The following is a 20,616-nucleotide window of genomic DNA, read 5'->3' as shown; positions in this document are numbered from 1 at the left end:
AAGGTTAGATCCTGTTACCCCTGTGCCTGAGTCCCTGCCATAGCCCTGTTGCCCACAGAGTAAGAGCTCTGCCTGGCCCCACCTAGTCTGCCCCTCCCTACTCCCACTTTGCCCATCTCTCCCACCTGTGCCCCATCTCTTGCCACACTGGCCTCTTTGCTGTTCCTAGGAGTCAGGCACACTCCCTTCTTAGGGCCATGATTCCAACTGTTCCCTTCATCTAAAATGTTCTCCCAGACATCCAGTTGGCTCACCCTGACTTTCTTCCTTGACCAACTTCTCCCTGAAGCCTTCCCAACCATCCTCCCCACACCCCACCCCACTTACCCAGCTCTAATTTTTCATTTTTTCAATCCACATATCACCTTCTAATATACCACAAATAATACTTACCACGATTATTGTTGATTGATGATCTCCCCAGCTAGAACGGAAGCTATTCAGGGCAGAAATCTTTGCTTTGTTTACTGATAGGTCCTGAACATTTAACTGTCCCTGGCACATATGAGTTGCTCTAAATATATATATAAGTATGTATGTTCATTTGAACAAGTGGAGTGACCCCAAGAGTTATAGAGTTATATCTTTTTTTTTTTTTTTTTTGAGGCAGAGTCTCACTCTGTCACTCAGGCTGGAGTATAGTGGTGTGATACTGGCTCACTGCAGTCTCTGCCTCCCGAGTTCAAGTGATTTGCCTGCTTCAGCCTCCTGAGTAGCTGGGACTACAGGCGCGCACCACCAGGCCCAGCTAATGTTTGTATTTTTGTATTTTTATAGAGATGGGGTTTCACTCTGTTGGCCAGGCTGGTCTCTATCTCCTGACCTCAAGTGAGCCGCCTGCCTCCCAAACTACTGGATTACCGCGCCTGGCCTCCAAGAGTTATTTCTTCATCTCAGCTCTAAACTTCCCCAACTCATCTCCCCCTGTGAGTCCTTGAATCTGTCCTCACCTCCCGAAATCCCACTTACTACCATGCTGGAGCCCCTACCAGGTACTCAAGTCTGTGCAGGCAGCGTGTGGCGGGGCCCTGTGTCCCTCTCATGGGGCAAGTATTCCAGTTGCCCTCAGAGGGAGGACTGCAGGTGGGAATGGAGGTGGCCCTGAACCAACAGCCATCACCCCATGGATCAGAGAGCCCAGAGTGGGCCTGGATGGAAGCTTAACCTCAGCCTCTCAAGTGTCTTTTTTTTTTTTTTTTTTTTTTTTTGAGACAGAGTCTCGCTCTATCACCCAGGCTGGAGTGCAGTGGCACGATCTTGGCTCACTGCAAGCTCCACCTCCCAGGTTCATGCCATTCTCCTGCCTCAGCCTCTGTGGAAGGGCCTGCCCTTGTAGCATCTCCTCTTCCCAGCCCCACCTGACAGCCTATAGTCCCAGCAACTGGGACTATAGGCGCCTGCCACCATGTCTGGCTAATTTTTTTTTTTTTTTGTATTTTTAGTAGAGATGGGGTTTCACCATGTTAGCCAGGATGGTCTCGATCTCATGACCTTGTGATCTGCCTGCCTCGGCCTCCCAAAGTGCTGGGATTACAGGTGTGAGCCACCGCGCCCGGCCTCAAGTGTCTTTTAATGCACTTTTTGGACTGTAACCTACCTGTAAGCCGAGCATTGTCAATGCTATTAAGTTGAGGACTGGTGAGTCCTAGGCCAGACTGTGAAATGGTACTTCTGTTTCCAGTGCCCTGGGCCGGTTCCACTTTGTGTGTATTGTAACACTGTACTCTTCCAACAGCCCCATGAAGAATCTACTGTTGCTGCCACTTTGCAGGTGTGGGCACTGAGGGTCAGAGACTCAGAGAGGTTAAGTTGCTCCTCAAGGTGATCCAGTTCGTAAGTGCTGGAGTCAGGATTTGGACCCAGGCTCGTGGGACTGCAGAGGCTGAGCTCTCACACTGTTCCTTCCACTTCTGCCAAATCCTGGTCCCAAGCCCTCACCTTGAGGTTTGATGGACAGGTATGGAAGGAAAGGTCCCCCCACCTACCACGTTCAACTAACCCCAAGTTCTGCTAATGTTACCTCCCAAATGTTTCTCTTTTTCTTTTCTTTTCTTTTCTTTCTCTTTTTGACATGGAGTTTTGCTCTTGTCACCCAGTCTGGAGTGCAAGGACGTGGTCTCTGCTCACTGCAAACTCCGCCTCCTAGGTTCAAGCAATTCTCCTGCCTCAGCCTCCTGAGTAGCTGGGATTACAGGTGCCCGCCACCACGCCTGGCTAATTTTTGTATTTTTGGTAGAGATGGGGTTTTGCCACGTTGGCCAGGCTGGTCTCAAACTTCTGACCTCAGGTGATCCACCCGCCTTGGCCTCCCAAAGTGTTGGAATTATAGGCATAAGCCACCGTGCCCGGCCTCCCAAATGTTTGTTGATGCTGGTCTCTCCCTCTCTTCCGCATCCAGGAGTACCCTTTGGTTGGCATTCAGGACCTCCTATGACATGATCTCCTCCAATATCTCTAGTCCTCCACCACCCCCACTCTTAGCCTCAAGTTTATGCTGTGCTGATAGTGAGTAGGGCTTTGCCTCACACGCCTGCCTTGCCCATATGCTTCCTTCACCTTCCCACCTTGCCTCTCCTCCTCTAAGCTGCACTTGTCCAGCTCAGTGTCATCTCCATGAACCTCTTAGTAGACTTCTAGGTTGAGCACAATGCCCTTCCCTGAACTTCCATAGTGCCCTGTGTGTAATTCTCTAGCTCATTATTCAGACATTGTCTTTGTGTCTTCTAGGTTAGGAGTCCCTTCACCTTCGTGCAGCTGATGCCTGGCACAGTGGCCAGCTCATAGGAGGCCCTCAATAAATATTTGTTGAACTTAATGGCATTTAATAACCCGCTGTTATAAATCAGGCACCACGCTAAGTCCTATCCATGCATTAGCTCATTGAATCCTCACGATTGTCTGTAAGAAGGGCGCTATTATCCCTAATTTACAGATTCAGAAACTAAGATTCAGAGAGCGTAATACATTGTCTAAGGTCACACAGCTACTCAGTGCCAGAAGTACAATTTCATTTGAACCTAAATGCGTCTAATTCTAAGATCACGTTCTTTTCACCTTACAGGACTGCCCCACTTATGTGTATAAACAGGGACGGAAAGCTTAAGCTAATAGGATTCATCTTTAGTGGTGGAATTTTGGTGCTCTACCGGGGGTGGAGTAGGAGTTGGGGAGGAGGGAGGCACAGAGCCCCCCTCCCTCCTTCCCTCTGTGGTTCCCTAAGGAGTTGTGTACTCATCAGCTGGGCTGGGTGACATCTACCCCAGCCTTCTGGCTGTAGGCCGACTCATCCCACAGCCTCAGGTCTCTCCTAAGAGGCTTTATTTCTAGCTCTCTCTGACTCACCTTTGGTCCCAGTGCCTTCCCTGCTTCCCCAGCCCTGTCTGCGTTTGGGGAGAACTACCCTGATGTGCTCTCTGTCACCCGCTTGTGCCGGGGTGGCAGCCCTACTCCTTCCCCGAGCAACGCTCCTTCTGCACAGGTGCACTCTGCAGGGCTGCTCCTTCCAGCCCCTCTGCCCATGGCTTTTCTAGGTGGTGTACTTCACGGCCACGTTCCCGTATGTTGTGCTGGTGATCCTCCTCATCCGCGGAGTCACCCTGCCTGGAGCTGGAGCTGGGATCTGGTACTTCATCACACCCAAGTGGGAGAAACTCACAGATGCCACGGTGGGCTTCTAATTTTATTTATAACCGGCCCGGGGGGGAGTGGTCCTCTGGGATGCTTGGGCAAAAAGGATTAGACGTCCTCCCCCAGGGAATCCCAGTGTGTGCTTTTATAAGAGCCTGATGATCTTGGTATATTATGCACTCAGGAAATATTTAATGAGAAGTGGACAACTGAGGGTTTTTAGATTCCTGGAATAGTTGTCCTACATCTGGGGTTATAGTAGAGGCCGAAAATGAATAATGAAATCCCCTTAATAGCTTTGGGCCCACTCACACCGCTTATCTGTTACTAATTATAGAGTGTCAGAGCGTAGTTTTGCTGGTGGGAAAATAACAGCATCTAGTGTAAACCACAAGCGATTCTATTTTTAAAATATTTTTACCTGAACCTTTGAAGGGCTCAGACACGTCTGAATACTTTTATACACCCACACAGGGCCAGGACAAGCTGAACTTTCTCTTTGCATATTCTGTACAGGCACATCTAACTCTAAAATTTCCAACTCAAAAACTACAAATGAGGGGGTGATTGTTGAAGGGGAACTGACTTTTCTCACCTTAAAGAAAATTCTGCTTTTCCAGGGTGTGTTAAGAACGCATAGCTAGGATTGAGTTTGATTGCACGTAACAGAAAGTCTCCACTTAATGGCAGGTAGGACGTGACACTATAAAGTCTACAGCGGCATAGAGGTTGCTTTACTAAGATTGGGGCTACAGAGTTTCAGAAATTTAATAGCAGTTGTAATCCACAGAAATGTCAGTTAAAAAGGGTTTTGATTTTGCATCCGTTAATATATTTTGCTGTTGTAAATTATTATTTTCTGAGAGTGTATTGACCTAAAGGAAGGACTCTCCCTTCCGTTTAGCTTTACGGGAGAGAAAAGATGAGCATGGTATGTAGTGTAGTTTATTGAGTTCCTCACCTTTGATACAGGAAGTTAAAATCTCCCAGGTAATTTACTGTGCCTTTGGTTTCCAGCACAAGTGATTTATGTTCTCATTGATGTTGATGTCAGGAGTCATCTTGTCCCTGATGTTTCCCCTGGAAACATGATATGGCACTGGGTGTGTGAGACTCCCCTCCCCTGGGGCCAGTCTCCTTTATGGATCTTGAATCTCTTTCCCTTTTGCCTCTCAGGTATGGAAAGATGCTGCCACTCAGATTTTCTTCTCTTTATCTGCTGCATGGGGAGGCCTGATTACTCTCTCTTCTTACAACAAATTCCACAACAACTGCTACAGGTATGTAGAGGTGCTACAAGATCTGGGCATAGCTGGTGAGTGGGACAGAAGAATGGACTGAGTTATCAGACACCTGAGGCCACATCCTCACATTTCATCTTAGGGAGAGCTAGAGATTTGCCTCTGGCCTAGGACAAAACACATGCTAAGGCCTAGGCACTGTCTTTTGAAGGCCTAGATCCTCACTTACACACCTGGCTCTGATACATGGTGGAGGCTCAAGTGGCTATTTATAGGATGGAAGCAAGTTTCTCTGGAGGTCATGTGCAGCCAGCTGTGTTCTGTGATAGTCATTTGTGAGCTACCTAATCTGTGGATACAGTGGACTGTGCCTTCAGATGGTCTTCCCTCTGTGTGGGGCTGTGACCTAATCTCTTCTTATAAAGACACCAGTCATATCAGTCACATTGGATCAGGGACCACTCTAATGACCTCATTTAGCTTAATTACCTCTTTAAAGACCCTCTCTCCAAATACAGTCACATTCTGAGATACTAGGGATTAGGATGACAAAATATGAATTTGGTAAGGGTGGGGGAGCGATAGGAAGATACAATTCAGTTCATAATGGCCTCGAGTAACAGACTATGGTATTTGAACTTCTTTGGTCACAACTGCTCATTAACCATTGACCCAAGTTAGTCTGAACACCATTAAAGAGTGAAGCATTGCTATCTTCTTTATTAGAAATGAGGCTGTGTGGTGTGGCAGAAATAATCCAGGCTGAAAGCCTAGATTCACATCCTGGCCCACACTATTAATTAGTCCATTACCTTCCCTGGACCTCAATTTCCTCATCAGTAAACTAAGGGGTCAGTCAAGGTGGATAATTTGCTGCACACTTCTAGGCTTTGCATGGTACAGGCATCATCTCATTCTGTCCTGGCAACAGCCTATGACAGCACCATTGCTGCCATTTCAAATCAGAGTGGAAAGGAAGTGGATTGCTCAAGGTCATGCCGCTAAAAGGCAGGAGAACCAAGATTTCAGTGTAGCCCTGGGTTACAGTGTAACCCATCTAGCCGGGACCTCACATTTGAGAACAGGATGACTGAAGGTAAGCTGGGAAACCCTGGCTGTCTTACCAGCAGCAGGCTCTGCGATGAAGGTAGAGTTGCTGGGCTCTCTTCCCTCCCCTGCCCCTTTGTCCTTCTCAACCCTGTGTGTCCCAACTCCAGGCTACCCTCACATTTTAGGGTCATTTGACTTTCCTACTGCCTTCTCTTCCCTCACACATAGTTCCCGTCCTGGAGCCGACCAAGGCCCTATCTCCTCAATTTCTGTTCTGATGGACAGATTTACCCCTGCCCCTGGAATAATGTCTTAGTTTGTTCATATTGCTCTAACGAAATGCCATAGACTGAGTAATATGTTTTTCTTTCTTTATACATTTTTTGCTTTTATTATTTTTAAATGACACATAGTAATTATGCATATCTATGGAGTACAGTGTGATATTTCAGTACAAGTATACAATGTGCAATGATCAAATCAGGGTAATTAGCGTATCCACTACCTCAAATAATTAGCATATCTACCACCTCAAACATTTATCATTTCTTTGTATTGGGAACATTCAAAATTCGTTCTTCTAGCTGTTTGAAAACATATAATAAATTGTTGTTAATATAGTCATTTTATAGTGCTATAGGATGATTTTTTTTTTTTAAGATGGAGTTTTGCTCTTGTTGCCCAGGCTGGAGTGCAATGACCAATCTCGGCTCACTGCAACATCCACCTCCCAGGTTCAAGCGATTCTCCTGCCTCAGCCTCCCAAGTAGCTGTGATTACAGGCATATGCCACCATGCCCCACTAATTTTTTTGTGTGTGTATGTGTGTGTATTTAGTAGAGACGGGGTTTCACTATGTTGGTTAGGCTGATCTCAAACTCCTGACCTCAGGTGATCCACCTGCCTTGGCCTTCCAAAGTGCTGGGATTATAGGCGTGAGCCACCGTGCCCAGCTGGGATGGTTGTTAATATAGTCATCCTACAGTGCTGTAGAGCACTATAATTTATTTCTCCTATCTACCTATATTTTTGTATCTTTAACTGACTTTTGGCTATAAACAACAGACATTTATTGCTCACAGTTCTGGAGGCTGGGAAGTCCAAGTTCAAGGTGCCAGAATATTCAGTGTCTGGAGGGCTGCTCTCTGTTTCAAAGATGGCACCTTGTTGCTGTGTCCTCATATGGTGGAAGAGGCAGACACATTCCCTTCGGCCTGTTTTAGAAGGGCACTAATCCTATGAGTTGGCTCTGCCTTCCTGACTTAATCACTTTTCTAAAGCCCCACCTCTTAATACTATCAAATTGTGGATTAACTTTCAGCCAATGAATTTGGGATGGGAGGGTTCAGACCATAGCAGATGAGTTGAGACCCTTTATATAGAATGTGGAGTCAGAGCTTTGGCCCAGAGGCCCTGAATCAGGGCTATTAAGGGATATCTTTTGAGCCTTTGGTGCTTTTTACATGAGTCCAAGGGAGCCTGTGGTTAGGACATGAACATACATATATATGAAACACACGTGCAAGCAAACACGTGGGCACACATTTATGTGCCCTTCCCCTTGTCCCTTTCCACTCACCAAGCACATCTAATGGAAAACTCTGGTCTCTTCTTTCCAGGGACACTCTAATTGTAACCTGCACCAACAGTGCCACGAGCATCTTTGCCGGCTTCGTCATCTTCTCCGTTATTGGCTTTATGGCCAATGAACGCAAAGTCAACATTGAGAATGTGGCAGACCAAGGTACAGGACAGTTGTTACCCTGCTGTTGCAGGGCAGGTCCCAGGCCCATGTCACAAGCTCCTAATTTATACTATGCTGGGAAGTTGGCCTTCTGGAACAGGATAGAGGGTGGAGGAGCCCAGGTCCTTCTGTACAGTGGGACCGAGGAAGGCTCAAGTAGGAAGCTCACTACAGAGTCAGAACTGGCTTGTCTCTGACTAGAGGGATTGCTTTAAAAGCCCTCTTTCCTTCTCGTCTCCTCCCCTTCCTCTTACCTTGCCCCTCTTAATTTAGCTCCAGCCTATAGAAGTGGGGGTTATACCTGTTAGGTACGAGTAGTGAATTTATTAGGCAAACCATTGCCTCAGGAGCTGATGTGGGCACAGGCTGCTGTAGGATGACATTCCTTGCAGAGGGCCCTGTCGAAACCAAGGCTTAGTGAGAGAACTGACTTCAGAGGACCATTTTCCTTACAAAGCACTTTTCTGATTGTTAGGTCAAATGTGCTTTCGGGGCCTTCTGCTTAGTTAGCAATGCAGACCTGCAATTTTTTTCCCCAGTGGGTAGAAAGGTTGGATCGTGCTGGGTGGGTGGAGACGCATGTGGAATAAATGTTTACTCTCTTTCCAGATGATCTTTTTATTAATGGCTAACATTTGTATGATGTTTTCAAGTTTACAAAGAGCTTTCATTTTTATTTCATTTAATCCATATTACTAGGACAGCATTTTGCAGAGAGAGCATTCAAGATTTTAGTACAAAGGATTTGGATATTTAGTAGGTTTCAGTGATTAAGGGATTTCATTGTGTTTATTGTTTACCATTATGATCTCATTCTCAATTCAGACATTTATGGGATGCCTAGTGTGTTGGTCCTGTGCCTCATGCTGTGGGGCATGACTATGGCCCTGGACAACCAAGGGGTGTACCTGTGAGAGGCTTGTCTGGGCAGTTATCTTCCTTCAAGCAGCTGACTGCCATTCTCAGATAATGTTTCAGATGTGGTGAGAGAACTAAGCCCTGGAAATGTCACCTTTTTGGATACCAAGATTTCTTCTGGTTCCCTAAGGATAATTCATTACTGCGCCAGTTCATGCTGATAGTACACCCAGGGCCTCAAAGAGTTAAAGAGCCAGCACGTTCCAGGGGTGCAATTATCTCTCCCTGGAGAGGCTGTGAAACCCTGAGGGGTGTTTGGTTCTGCAGCAATGCACTAAATTAGAGGGGCCCCAGGAGATAAGCAATGGCTCTGGCTGGTTGAGAATTCTCAGATACCCTGGGAGGCAGGGAGGGAAAGTGAGAGGGTAAACAGGTTTTGTACTTAGAGGTACTGGAGTCACTTCCAGCTGTCCTGTAACCTCATTTCCTCCTAGCAGAGTGGTTGGAGCAGATAGGTTCTGTCCCATTTTCTAGAAGATCTTAGGCATTTTACTTTCTGTGACATTACTGAGTTCTTTTGGAACCAGTGGCCAACCTGCTAGAGACTATGAATCCTGAGATGTGGGCCAGGTTAGTAAACGATTCTGAACTCTTTTCTGCTCCAGGAAAGGGATTTCTGGGGAGATATTGCAAAACCTCAAATAGAATGTTGTTTATCTGGTATGTAAAATGCAGCCAACAAATTGCCCATGTTTTCCTCTGAAATTTCTCCTTGCCAGTGTTTTTTCACTTCCTTTGATTTGAACAAGGATAAGGGCACTTCTAACAGGGTCTAATCTGTTGTGTTAATACTTGTCTCTGGCACAGGGACAGTGGGCCTCATCTCCCACAGGAGAGGGTCCATGAGATCTTCTCCCAGACCCACTGGGGAAGCTTTCCTGCTCATCTGAACCTGCATGTATTTTTATATGTGCTTTACAGGCTTGTCTTACTTGCCTCGATATGATGGAGGCTCTGCAGAATATAGGACAGAAATTTGGGGTCAGGTCTGCATTAAACCCGAGCCCCATTTCATCCTTGCTGGGCAACACTGGCATATAGACATTCAGGCCATTTTTTGCTGACCCAACTTTGGTAACTAGGTTCTGACCTTTAGTCAAATAGAGGTTCTCCTGAATGACCTAACATTATTCGATTTAGTTTACCACTCCCTTCTAAAAGAGGCATTTCTACCAAAATGATCATCCGAAATCTTGGTCTTATCAAAATTTTGAGGGGCTGAGGATGGGTAGGATTGGTGAAGAGACCAGCCTGTCTTTTGCTTTTGTGATAGACATAGGGAAGGGGGCATGTTCTTCTTGGGGATCTGCTCTAGAAAAGCAGCTTCCAGGGAAGTTAGGCCTTCAGAGCCATCTCCCCACCATATGCATTGCCACCTATGGAGCGGTGACTCATGTTCAGAATCTATCCTGAAGCCAAACAAAGATGCTTATCCAGCAGCAGAAAAACTCAGACCAGAGTAGATAAGCAGAAATGTGCATATTTATTTAGCATTCCCAGGTGTAGGTAACTTTCAGCTAAACAGAGCACTAGAAATACTACCTTGGTTCCCTTGCCCCTTAATAGTTCAGATACCTTACTGATCAAAATGAGCATTCTCAAACGGCACTGACACCCCAGTTCCATGCAGCCATCTGCCTATCACCTGTATCCCAATCCTTCTGCCCACAGGCACAGAAGTCCAGCTGGCATATCCTCAGAGAGCTCATTCAATTTGTAATAGTTATCACAGCAGAGTGGCTACCCAAGCTGTGCTATGGGCCTTGATGCATTGCATTGACCAGAGCTCCTTGCTGTGTCTTTAGTGACGCTCTAGGATAAAGGAGGCTCTCATGGTAGGATCTCTGGGGACTCTGCTCAAGTTACTGAAATGTGGAGCCCCTTTGATCCCCTTTCACAAGACCAATAATAGTCTATGTTTTCTGAGTTCCTAGTATGTCCAGGCATTGTTCTAAGCTTTTTACTTGTGTTGATGCATTTCTCACAGAAGCTCTATAAAGGTAGGTACTATTACTATTTCCATTGTGTGGATAAAGAAACTAAAATTTGTCTAGAAAGAACAAGTGACTCCCCTAAGTCCTCTGCCAGTAAGAGGTACAGCCAGTTTTTTTGTTTTTGTTCTTTTTTGAGATGGAGTCTTGCTCTGTCACCCAGGCTGGAGTGCAGTGGTGCCATGTTGGCTCACTGAACAACTTCCGCCTCCCCTGTTCACACCATTCTCCCGCCTCAGCCTCCTGAGTAGCTGGGACTACAGGCACCTGCCACCATGCCCAGTTAAATTTTGTATTTTTAGTAGAGACTGGGTTTCACTATATTGGCCAGGCTGGTCTTGAACTCCTGACCTTGTGATCCGCCCGCCTTGGCCTCCCAAAGTGTCGGGATTATAGGCGTGAGCCACCGAACCCCGCCACCAGTTTTTTAATCCATGAGGAAGAGAGCCTGTACTCCAGTCACTGGACTCTACTGCCACCTAGTGGGAGAGGAGAGAGGCAGAACCTGGCCTCCATCAGACTGGCCATATACTTTTTAACATCTAATGAAGTTATTGCCTAGATGACTCTGCTCGCCATCAGCCTTGGGTAAGTGGAGTCTGCTGTAATTTAGCTTGCAAATTCCGCCTTCACCTGGGTGCTTTAGGGAGGCAGCTGAAATGGAAGCAGGCTGACTATTTTGAAATCACTTCCTTCCTCTAAAAAAGCTGTAAAGCCCAAAGGGTGGAATCCTGTTAAAGTAAGCCGCTGAGGACCTCTGGTAGTGGCCATTGAAGACCTTCTTGTCGGCTTTATGGGCATGACTGTCGTGAGAGCATTAAACTGACTTCCTTGTTGTTCTGCATTTGAGACCTATTTTGAACTTTAGTTTAATACAGACTTTTCTTTTATGGTTCACATAGGGAGCCTTCAGAGACTGGCTCTACAGTCTGTTCAATAAATGCATAAAGTGGGGAAATCTCAGGCATTTGAGGCTTTATATTTTAAATACCCCAAGGCCCTAGGCAACATCAGGAACAAACAACCTGATAAATTCCAGTTTAAAAAAGTGCTGTTATGCTTGCGTTATAAACATTCTAGGTGCTGTGACTTCTGGCCGCGGATGTGTGCTGCCTGTGGATTATCCCGGTGCCCACATTCACTTGTCTCTGCCCATTATCGTTTAGTTTTCTACTTACAGGGAAATTCACAACTGCTGTGTCTTTAGCCACCTTTGGTTACAGTAATCTTCCCAGTGAGGCCGTGAGGCAGGGAGAATGACTGGCAGGGTTTTATGATAGCAGAGAAAACTGCCGCTCAGACATCCCCAGCAAGACCCACATGAAGTGTTCTAGAGTAAACCTGAATCAGAACCGCTAACTTCCAAGTTCATAGTCCACTCATAGTAGAAGATAATAATCTGTGGGTGTTGATGATGTAGGGGGTACTGGGCTCAGTGTTTCATCTGCGTTTTCTCATTTGTTCATTGTAGCCACCTTGTGAGGTCCTATTTTTATCCCCATTTTACAGATGGACAAAATTGAGGCTTACAGAAATTAAATAGTATGTCTAGGGTTGCACAGATGGTAAGTCATGGAATATGGATTTGGACCGGATCTGACCCTTGGAGACTGAACCCTCTTAATCCTTACATGATGTTTCATGCACCGCCGCACCAACCCAACTAACTACTAGGACTGGCACCATTTATACCAATAGTGCGAGATCCTGAAACTGTTAGATTCATATTTTATGTGAATGTTTTCTCCTGGAGGACTAAATAGGAGGAAGGGTAGTTAAAGGAAGAAATACTAATGCATTTCTTCCTAGACAATACTTAGGTGATGGGCTGATCTGTGCAGCACACCACCATGGCACATGTTTACCTGTGTAACAAACCTGCACGTCCTGCACACGCACCACAAAATTCATAAAATAATTAAAGGAAGAAATAATGTCATTCTGGTCATGTTCCAACTTTTAGAGCAGGGATTCTCAAACCTCAGCACTACTGACATTTGAGACAGGATAATTCTTTGTTGGCAAGAAGCTCTCTTGTGCACTGTAAGATGCTTAGCAGCATCCCTTGCCTCCACCCACTAGATGCCAGTAGTTATCCTACCCCTACCCCCGGCTCACCCCTGAGAATAAAAAATGCCTGCAGACATTGCCAAATATCCCCTGGGGTGCAAAATCACTGCTGGTTGAGTACTACTGCTCTAACGGGTAATTAATTACATTTTCCCTTAATTCATCCAATACGAAGATGGAGTTTCTCATCCTATGTACATGGTACACAGCCTAGCCATGGAGTCCAGTAGAGTTGCCTCTGAGTCTCTGCTTAGACACTATTTTTAGGCCTCTCCTGTGAGTTCTCCTAGCTGTTGACCTAATTCCCTTGGTCTTTTTCTTCAAGAAGCCTATGGTCTAATTGAGGAAATGGATAGAGATGAGTGAAAAATAACAAACAGTGGAAGCAGCATATAAGAAGTAATAAATGAGGATCTCAGCAGAGAGAAGGCCCTCTGGGCTCCAGGAAGAGCAGCCTTGAGTAGGGCCTGCCTGCAATCATCTGTCTCGTTCCTTACAGGGCCAGGCATTGCATTTGTGGTTTACCCGGAAGCCTTAACCAGGCTGCCTCTCTCTCCGTTCTGGGCCATCATCTTTTTCCTGATGCTCCTCACTCTTGGACTTGACACTATGGTGAGCCCCTTTGCCATCAGTCTCTATCCCAGACTTCTCTTGAAGACTCCCCCTCTTCTGGGTCCTGGGTTCACCCTTCAGGAGAGCGGTAGGCTTAGGGGTGTCTGAATGCTTCTCCCGAGAGATCTGGAGATGTTGAAGTGCCTGCGTAGGGCTCAGGATCACCTTGTATTTTGGGTACTCACGTAATGGTGCAAGAGAGTCGTCCTCTCTCTTTCCTTCTCCCTCTGTTCTATGTGGCAATTTTTAGTCTGTGTGCTTCCTGCCTTCGTGTCATTTTGCCAAAGCAAATTCTGTAGGGCTGGATGAGAAATAAAGTGAAGTCAGTTTTAGGGGAATTGCTGTGGGGCTGAGACAACCACAGATCATGCTGACAGGTGCTCAGAGTTTAGTCCTTGGGTGCAAAGAGGGTTTTTCCTCAAGTAGAAGAGCAAATGCAAGGTAAACTGGAGGACAGGAATTTACATCTCATGAATACAAAATGAAACTTAAAATGTCCTAATGGGTGAATATGAATGCAAGTCTCTGGGGGTTGGAAGTACAATTTTTAAAGCTCACATCCTGCTTGGGTTCTCTTGGTTGCCCTTGTGGGTTGGACCCCAAGGAGGCTTTTCAGACCCATTGAGGGAATGCCATCCTAAAAACCAAACGTAACACAAATACAGCTTTCCTGGATGGGACATGCAAAGGGCTTGGGGGTACCTGGGTGGTACAATTTGACTCAGATGTTCATTTCCTGACACGGTTTCAGTTTGCCACCATCGAGACCATAGTGACCTCCATCTCAGACGAGTTCCCCAAGTACCTGCGCACACACAAGCCAGTGTTTACTCTGGGCTGCTGTATTTGTTTCTTCATCATGGGTTTTCCAATGATCACTCAGGTAAGCTGCCTCCTGGGCACAGGCTTGCGGTGGGGATAGGTGGGTGGGGGAGCCAATGGCTATCTGTCCTTCAACCCTTAGCAGCTCTCAGACCTTATAATCAAAGGCAAATCACTGCCATTTCCATGTAGATGGCACCAGTTCATTAGGGATTCTGACTGTAGAGGGAAATATGTCATCTTGGCTACCAGTGATGCTTCTAGTATCTCATAATTGAGATGTAGCCTTATTGAGCCAACAAGGCAGGTGTGTCCTACTTTAAGAAAATAGAATACGTGGCTTGGTGCAGTGGCGCGTGTCTCTATTCCCAGCTACTTGGGAGGCTGAGGCAGAAGGATTGCTTGAGGCCAGGAGTTCAAGGTTGCAGTGTGCTCTGATTGCATCTGTGAACAACCACTATACTCCTGCCCGGGCAACATTGTGGGACCCCGCCTCTAAAAAAGTAAATAAAAAATTAGGAAAAAGAAAACAGAATACATAAAAATCTTTATTTACCAACCAGGTACATTTTCTGATGATTACTGTCATGTATGAGTCAACAGGCACTTCAGTTTCTTCTAGTCCTGAGTGTCTTGGTAAATTGTGTTAACTCACTCAGTATATATATTGCTTTTGTTGTCTCTGTGGCCTTGAGCAATCTAACTACCAGGGCTTTAATTTCTTCCTCTGTAAAATAATGGATTGGAATGTGAAGGTCTCTGCACCTTATTTATCGTTGGGAGACTTAAAGAGTGAGGTAGAGATTCATGGGGATGTGTGAGAAATACCCAGAGACACCTAAAGGTCATCGGAGGGTCAATTGAATGCAGATACATAGGTGGATATGATCAATTGCTTAAAGCAAAAATAAAGCAATCTGGCTGCTTTCACATATACTTCTTCAGAGGTTGACCTTTGCCTTCCAAGAATAAGATGTTAAATCGCTTTTTTTGGTGCTTGTTATATTGATTAGCTCGGAGCCTGTTGAGGAACTGCTTTGCTGACACAGCAAGGCCTCCAGCTTACATGCTGGACCAGGTGTAGGTTACTGCTATTGAAAGGAGGGGAGATACATGGACTCCTGTTTGCACCTGACTCTTCTTAGGATTGAGATAACTGGCTGTAAAACGTGGGAAGAGATAGCCTGGCTCCAGGACGTATTTGATATTGGTTGTTTCTCTCTCCTGTTAGGGTGGAATTTACATGTTTCAGCTTGTGGACACCTATGCTGCCTCCTATGCCCTTGTCATCATTGCCATTTTTGAGCTCGTGGGGATCTCTTATGTGTATGGTAAGGAAATCACTGTGCCTGTTGCTGAAGTAGAGCTTGAGTGTCGGTAAGGCATTCATGGCAAGCAGATTTTCCATACTTAATAAGACAATACAAGGCTTAAATTGCAACTATTTAGGAAACCTAAGAGAGCTGCACCTTTGTTTCCAAACTTGCCTCAAGACCACTGTGATCCAAATTTAATAGGGAAACAAGAGGTGGCTGAAGATGAAACTTAAAAATCTTTGTATCAGAAATTCCTAGGACTCAGATACCCCTTTGGGTGTGGTCTGGCATGTGAACAGTTAATTGAACAATGGCCAGAGCAGGGAGAAGGAGGCTACTTTGCAGGCATGAAATTATTTCCTGATCTTCAGTGCCCATGCAGCTTGAATTGAGGGATAACTTTGTAGCTGGTCCCTGGGTACTGTAGTGAGAAGAGACCACTCAGCTCACAGATCCTTAGGAAACTTTATTAGCATCATAGGTGCCTGTGATGCAATATCTCAATCTCAGATTTTTCCAGGAATACACTTCCAGTTGTCTTACAGTTTATCCTTCTTACTATCACAATAGCAACCAGCTCGCCATATCAGTGGGGCCATTATCAAGAACAGAAATGGTGAGCTTGGCCGGGCGCAGTGGCTCAAGCCTGTAATCCCAGCACTTTGGGAGGCCGAGACGGGCGGATCACGAGGTCAGGAGATCGAGACCATCCTGGCTAACACGGTGAAACCCTGTCTCTACTAAAAAATACAAAAAAACTATCCAGGCGAGGTGGCGGGCGCCTGTAGTCCCAGCTACTCGGGAGGCTGAGGCAGGAGAATGGCGTAAACCCTGGAGGCGGAGCTTGCAGTGAGCTGAGATCCAGCCCCTGCACTCCAGCCTGGGCGACAGCGAGACTCCGTCTCAAAAAAAAAAAAAAAAGAAATGGTGAGCTATCAGATATCATCTTTGCCCTTTGTGTGGAAGTGTTTGTCCTAGGGTTTCAAGGGTATCTCCTGGTTCCTTGTATGCACTGTCAGTTAAAGAAAGTCCTATTTGATTCAAGGCCCTACTGACTTCTTTCTGCTTGGAAGCCTGCTCAGAACTGTCCCGAGGCCTCACTTATATATACATATATATATAGAGAGAGAGAGAGAGAGAGAGTGCGCCACCATAGCAAATATCTGGAAGGTGAACATTTCCAGTTCAGATTATCTAACTGTACTTCAGAGCTCAAAAGAGACAGCAACATATTCTAAGCCAAAAGGAAGTAAAAGATATTATTTGGAATGCAGGATATGCTCGAGGGACAAATGTACCATCTGGAGCCCAAAGGAAGAGGGGTCTAGGCCACAGGGGTCTGCAGAGCTCTGCAGGTATCCCCGTTACGAGCATCTTATTTTTAAAGTAATTGTTAGCCTCCACCCAACACGTGCTTAACAGCGTCTTGCTTTTCTGGAAAGCTCATTAAAATAAAGGGGGTGGAGTGGGAATCCAGATGGAAAAAAGAAACCTCCTGTGTAAACATCCTGGTACTCACTCCAGAAACAGGATGATACTTGTAGTCAGTTTTGGACATTGGTAGAAGGGGAATTTATCTCAGACTAGAGACTACATCCCCACTGCAGGGAGAGTTTAGTTCCTGGCAAGAGAGGTGCGCAGGCATGCCAGCTGTCCTGATGAGATCAGAGACCAAGCTGCCAGCACTTTTGGCTGATAAGACAGCCTGGATCCTGCAGTGATGGCGTGATTGAAGACCTGCTGTCGGAGTTAGGGTGAGGCTTCAAAGTGCTTTCTAGCTGAGCAGAGAGTGGTAGAAACCCAGTGAAATCCACCACAGGGAATCATAACTTTCTGCCCAGAAACTAAAGACCTTGCCAGGAGAGGCAAGAAGAAGCCTCCAAGGTCCTTCTTTGGCAACTCAGCCCCTTATGGGTCCACATGTAAGCTGAGGTCACCAGATGATCAGTTGGCAAAGTCAGGAAAGCTCTTTATTTGCAGCACTGGCCCAAGTGCAAGTAACTGTCTCATTTCCATCTTCTGTTACCTGTACCCTAACTGCTGATTGCCACAAAGGGCACGTCTGCACAGCTCTTCCCTATAAAACAGGGCTGTTCAGGATGGTTTAAAACATCATTAAAATAGGAACCTCTTAATATTTCTGTTTTTTGGAATCAAATAGCTTGTCCCCCACCCCCATACAAATCTAGTCATAGGTTTCTTAGTTCTGAAGGAAAAAATAAATCCTGAGTGCTTTAGTCCCTGGGCTATGTTAATTTTCCTTGGGACCACCCAGGGAATCCCCTGGTTTCTAAGTAAGAGTGCTGGTGTTGGGTTTGCCTCCAGAATCAGGTTGCCTCTGTGCTGGGCTCAGGTTGAACCTGACTTCTGCAGTGTCAGATGTGGCTGTACGCCTCTGATTAGGATCTGGATGGAATTCTAAGAAGTGAAGCTCAGGAAGAAAAATAAGCTAACATGACTGTTTGAGGTTAAAAAAAAAAAAACAAACAGAAACCTGCACAAATCTGTAATTTATATCCCAGAAGACAGTGTATTCTTTATTGAGATCGTGAGGCCTCAAACCAGTGCAGAGTTCATTTAAAATAGTAGAACATAAACCTGTGAAGGGTTAAAATGAACCTGACTCACCTGGTGTACTACCTTCCTAGCCAGAATTTTAAAAAGCCAGTGAATTGAAGAGATTTGTGTTTTCTTCTTGTTTCTAATAATCTCTAGATTCTAGAGGATATCATCCAAACGTTTGAAATATGGCAGGTACAATTTTCAAGTTTTATTAGATTGAAACAGTTGTTTGACGTTCTCAAGTCAACATGCCTCAATGGCCAATAGCTGGCTTCGAGGTATCCAGGTTTAAAGGTAAAACTCCCTGAGTTTTGTGTAGAAGTGGTCCCTTCAGCAGACTTTTATCTAAGTAGAGTCATTTTGAAAAAATGATTTGCATTTTTCTGGAGCCAGTACAGTGGTCTTTTGGCTGGAGGAACAATGTGATTGAACAGCCACCACCTGTGCTCACAGAGGAACCACACCTGGCCACCCAGGAGGGCAAGCAGCCCCTATGAACAATATCCAGGCCAAGGGCACGGGTGTGGTTTAGAGAGGCAAAAGCCACAAAGGTGCATGGGGGAAAGTGATTGACTGGTTGAAGCAAGTCCTTGACATCTCAGTTCAGGATCTTTTGGTTGTATGCAGTTTGTCATGGACTGATTTCTGAGCCTCATATCTGTTTGAGTCTAAAATAATAGCCACAGGTTCACCACCTTTTTGTTTCCCCTGCTGTTTTTCTACTAATTCAGATTCATTTTTGAGAAGCAGCTGCTCAGACCCCTTTTGGGGCCTGACTACTTGCCCTCTTACCCCTCCAGGCTCGAGGTCATGCAGCAGGCAAGTCCCTCTTGCCCATGCTCAAGGCTCCATGAACAATTCCTTTATCATGAGTTAGGCCTTGAAGGCAAGATGGATGTGGATTAGGGGAAAGGAGAAAGCAGGCAGAGGAAGCCATATAAACAGAGGCCTAAGATGAAAATAGCTGTTGACTCAGTGAAGGACTCAGGTGGGGACTTGAATGTGGGCCAAAGTCTGGGTGCCGTGAGCAAGGCAGAGGCTGGAGGAACTGGAGAGCTTGACTCGGGAATGGGCACGGTGCAGGAGGGTTGCATAAGGGGGGAAATGACTTTCCAGGCTTCAAACTGGCCCTGGAACCCAAGCCTTTTCACTCTTGGTCCCAGGACTGCTCCTCTTCATTAAGTTGTCTCTTGCTGAAAACTGAGCACCCATGATCCACCCCTTCCTACAACCTGGGGTCCAGATCTTTATTCTCTCTTGGGGGGCTTGGGCACTTCTACCATGACACCCTCCTCTTATAGGAGGCTACTTATATGTATTCCTTAGGTCTAACCTTGAGCCCTATCATAACAGTGTCCCCAGTCAAGCCACATGCCACCATCTCTTGGGGATGGTTTCATGAAGGGGAAAAACATGGCAACAGGATTGATGCTAATAATATAAATTTCTAGAATCTCTCTCTCTTTTTTTTTGTTTTTAGAAAAAGAACTGAGGCCTGCTGTTGGTGCTTTATATATATTTTTCAGGGCCTCAGCTTTGACTTCTATTTATTTTATTCTCTCCCCTCACTTATGCTCAGAGGGCCTAGTGTTCAGAGGCCACTCATTTGAAGGTGTGTAATAAAAACTAAAGGAGACTAACAAATCCAAAGGTGATCAGGTCAGCTGCTCAAAGCATGCAGTTCTCACCTGTAGACCCAAGAAAGCAACCTGGAGTGTCCTTGCATCATGGATTGACCTCTCTGGAAAAGCCTTAAGAGCTCATTCGGCTCAGTCTCCCCAATGAACAACAGCTTGGGCAGGGAGACTGTTTCACCTAAGGTCACACAGTGAGTCAGTAGCAGAACTGGGTATCAACTCTTGGACCTTAACTCCCAGTCCAGTGCTCTTTCCACTGTACCATGTTCGTGACTGACCGCTGTCAGACTTGCCTTAAAGTAGAGTGGGAAGCTCAGCTGCAACCTAAGGCATTTTAGAGTGAATTGGGAAAAGGTGCCTTGGATGAGTCCTCATACTGTTCCCAGCACAGGCTCCTCTACAGCAGTCCTGAGGCTTGGCGGCCCTCCATGATGGCTGTTGTCAGGGGGCCTGGAGACTCGCTGTCCTGAGGGGTGGCTGACTTCCTCAATCTGAGCTTGGTAGGAAGTAAAAGCAAATGTTAGGAGCGGAGGGCTGTGAAGGGTCTCAGGATCCATTATTTTGATAGTGGTGTTTGGAGTGGAGTTTTTTGGGTTAATTTTAAGATTAAAGTATAATGTACATACATGATATATTTTTCATTTATGTATTTTTATTAGATATTGACAAATTATAATTGTAGATATTTACTAGGTACAAAAGTGATGCTATGTGTTATACAATGTGGAACGATTGAATCAAGCTAATTGACATATCTATCACCTCAAATACTTACAATTTATTCCTCCTGTCTAACTGAAACACTGTATCCTTGACCAAGATCCACCCATTTTCCCCATTCCCCAACCTCTGGTTACTACCATTCTGCTGTCTCCTTCTATGTGTTCAATTTTTTTTTTTAGATTCCACACATAAGTGAGAACATGCAGTGTTTGTCTTTCTGTGCCTGGCGTATTTTACTTAGCATAATGTCCTCCAGGTTCATCCATGTTATCACTCATGACATCATTTCCTCTCTTTCAAAAG

At 45.7% G+C, this 20,616-nt stretch overlaps 1 protein-coding gene across 2 annotated transcripts in view; it reads left to right on the top strand.

The window, feature by feature from the left end:
• Positions 1 to 20,616, top strand: part of SLC6A5 (solute carrier family 6 member 5) — a 54,195-nt gene that overhangs the window by 23,958 nt on the left and 9,621 nt on the right. For both annotated transcript variants that reach the window (XM_025357281.1, XM_025357280.1), the window contains 6 exons: positions 3,531 to 3,665; positions 4,804 to 4,907; positions 7,538 to 7,662; positions 13,141 to 13,253; positions 14,005 to 14,136; positions 15,307 to 15,406. In XM_025357281.1, the coding sequence (XP_025213066.1) occupies positions 3,531 to 3,665; positions 4,804 to 4,907; positions 7,538 to 7,662; positions 13,141 to 13,253; positions 14,005 to 14,136; positions 15,307 to 15,406 (709 nt within the window). The remainder of the gene's footprint in view (positions 1 to 3,530; positions 3,666 to 4,803; positions 4,908 to 7,537; positions 7,663 to 13,140; positions 13,254 to 14,004; positions 14,137 to 15,306; positions 15,407 to 20,616) is intronic.

Source organism: Theropithecus gelada, chromosome 14 (genome assembly GCF_003255815.1).
Source record: "Theropithecus gelada isolate Dixy chromosome 14, Tgel_1.0, whole genome shotgun sequence".
NCBI lineage: Eukaryota > Metazoa > Chordata > Mammalia > Primates > Cercopithecidae > Theropithecus > Theropithecus gelada.
This window is presented reverse-complemented; position numbering and strand designations above follow the sequence as displayed.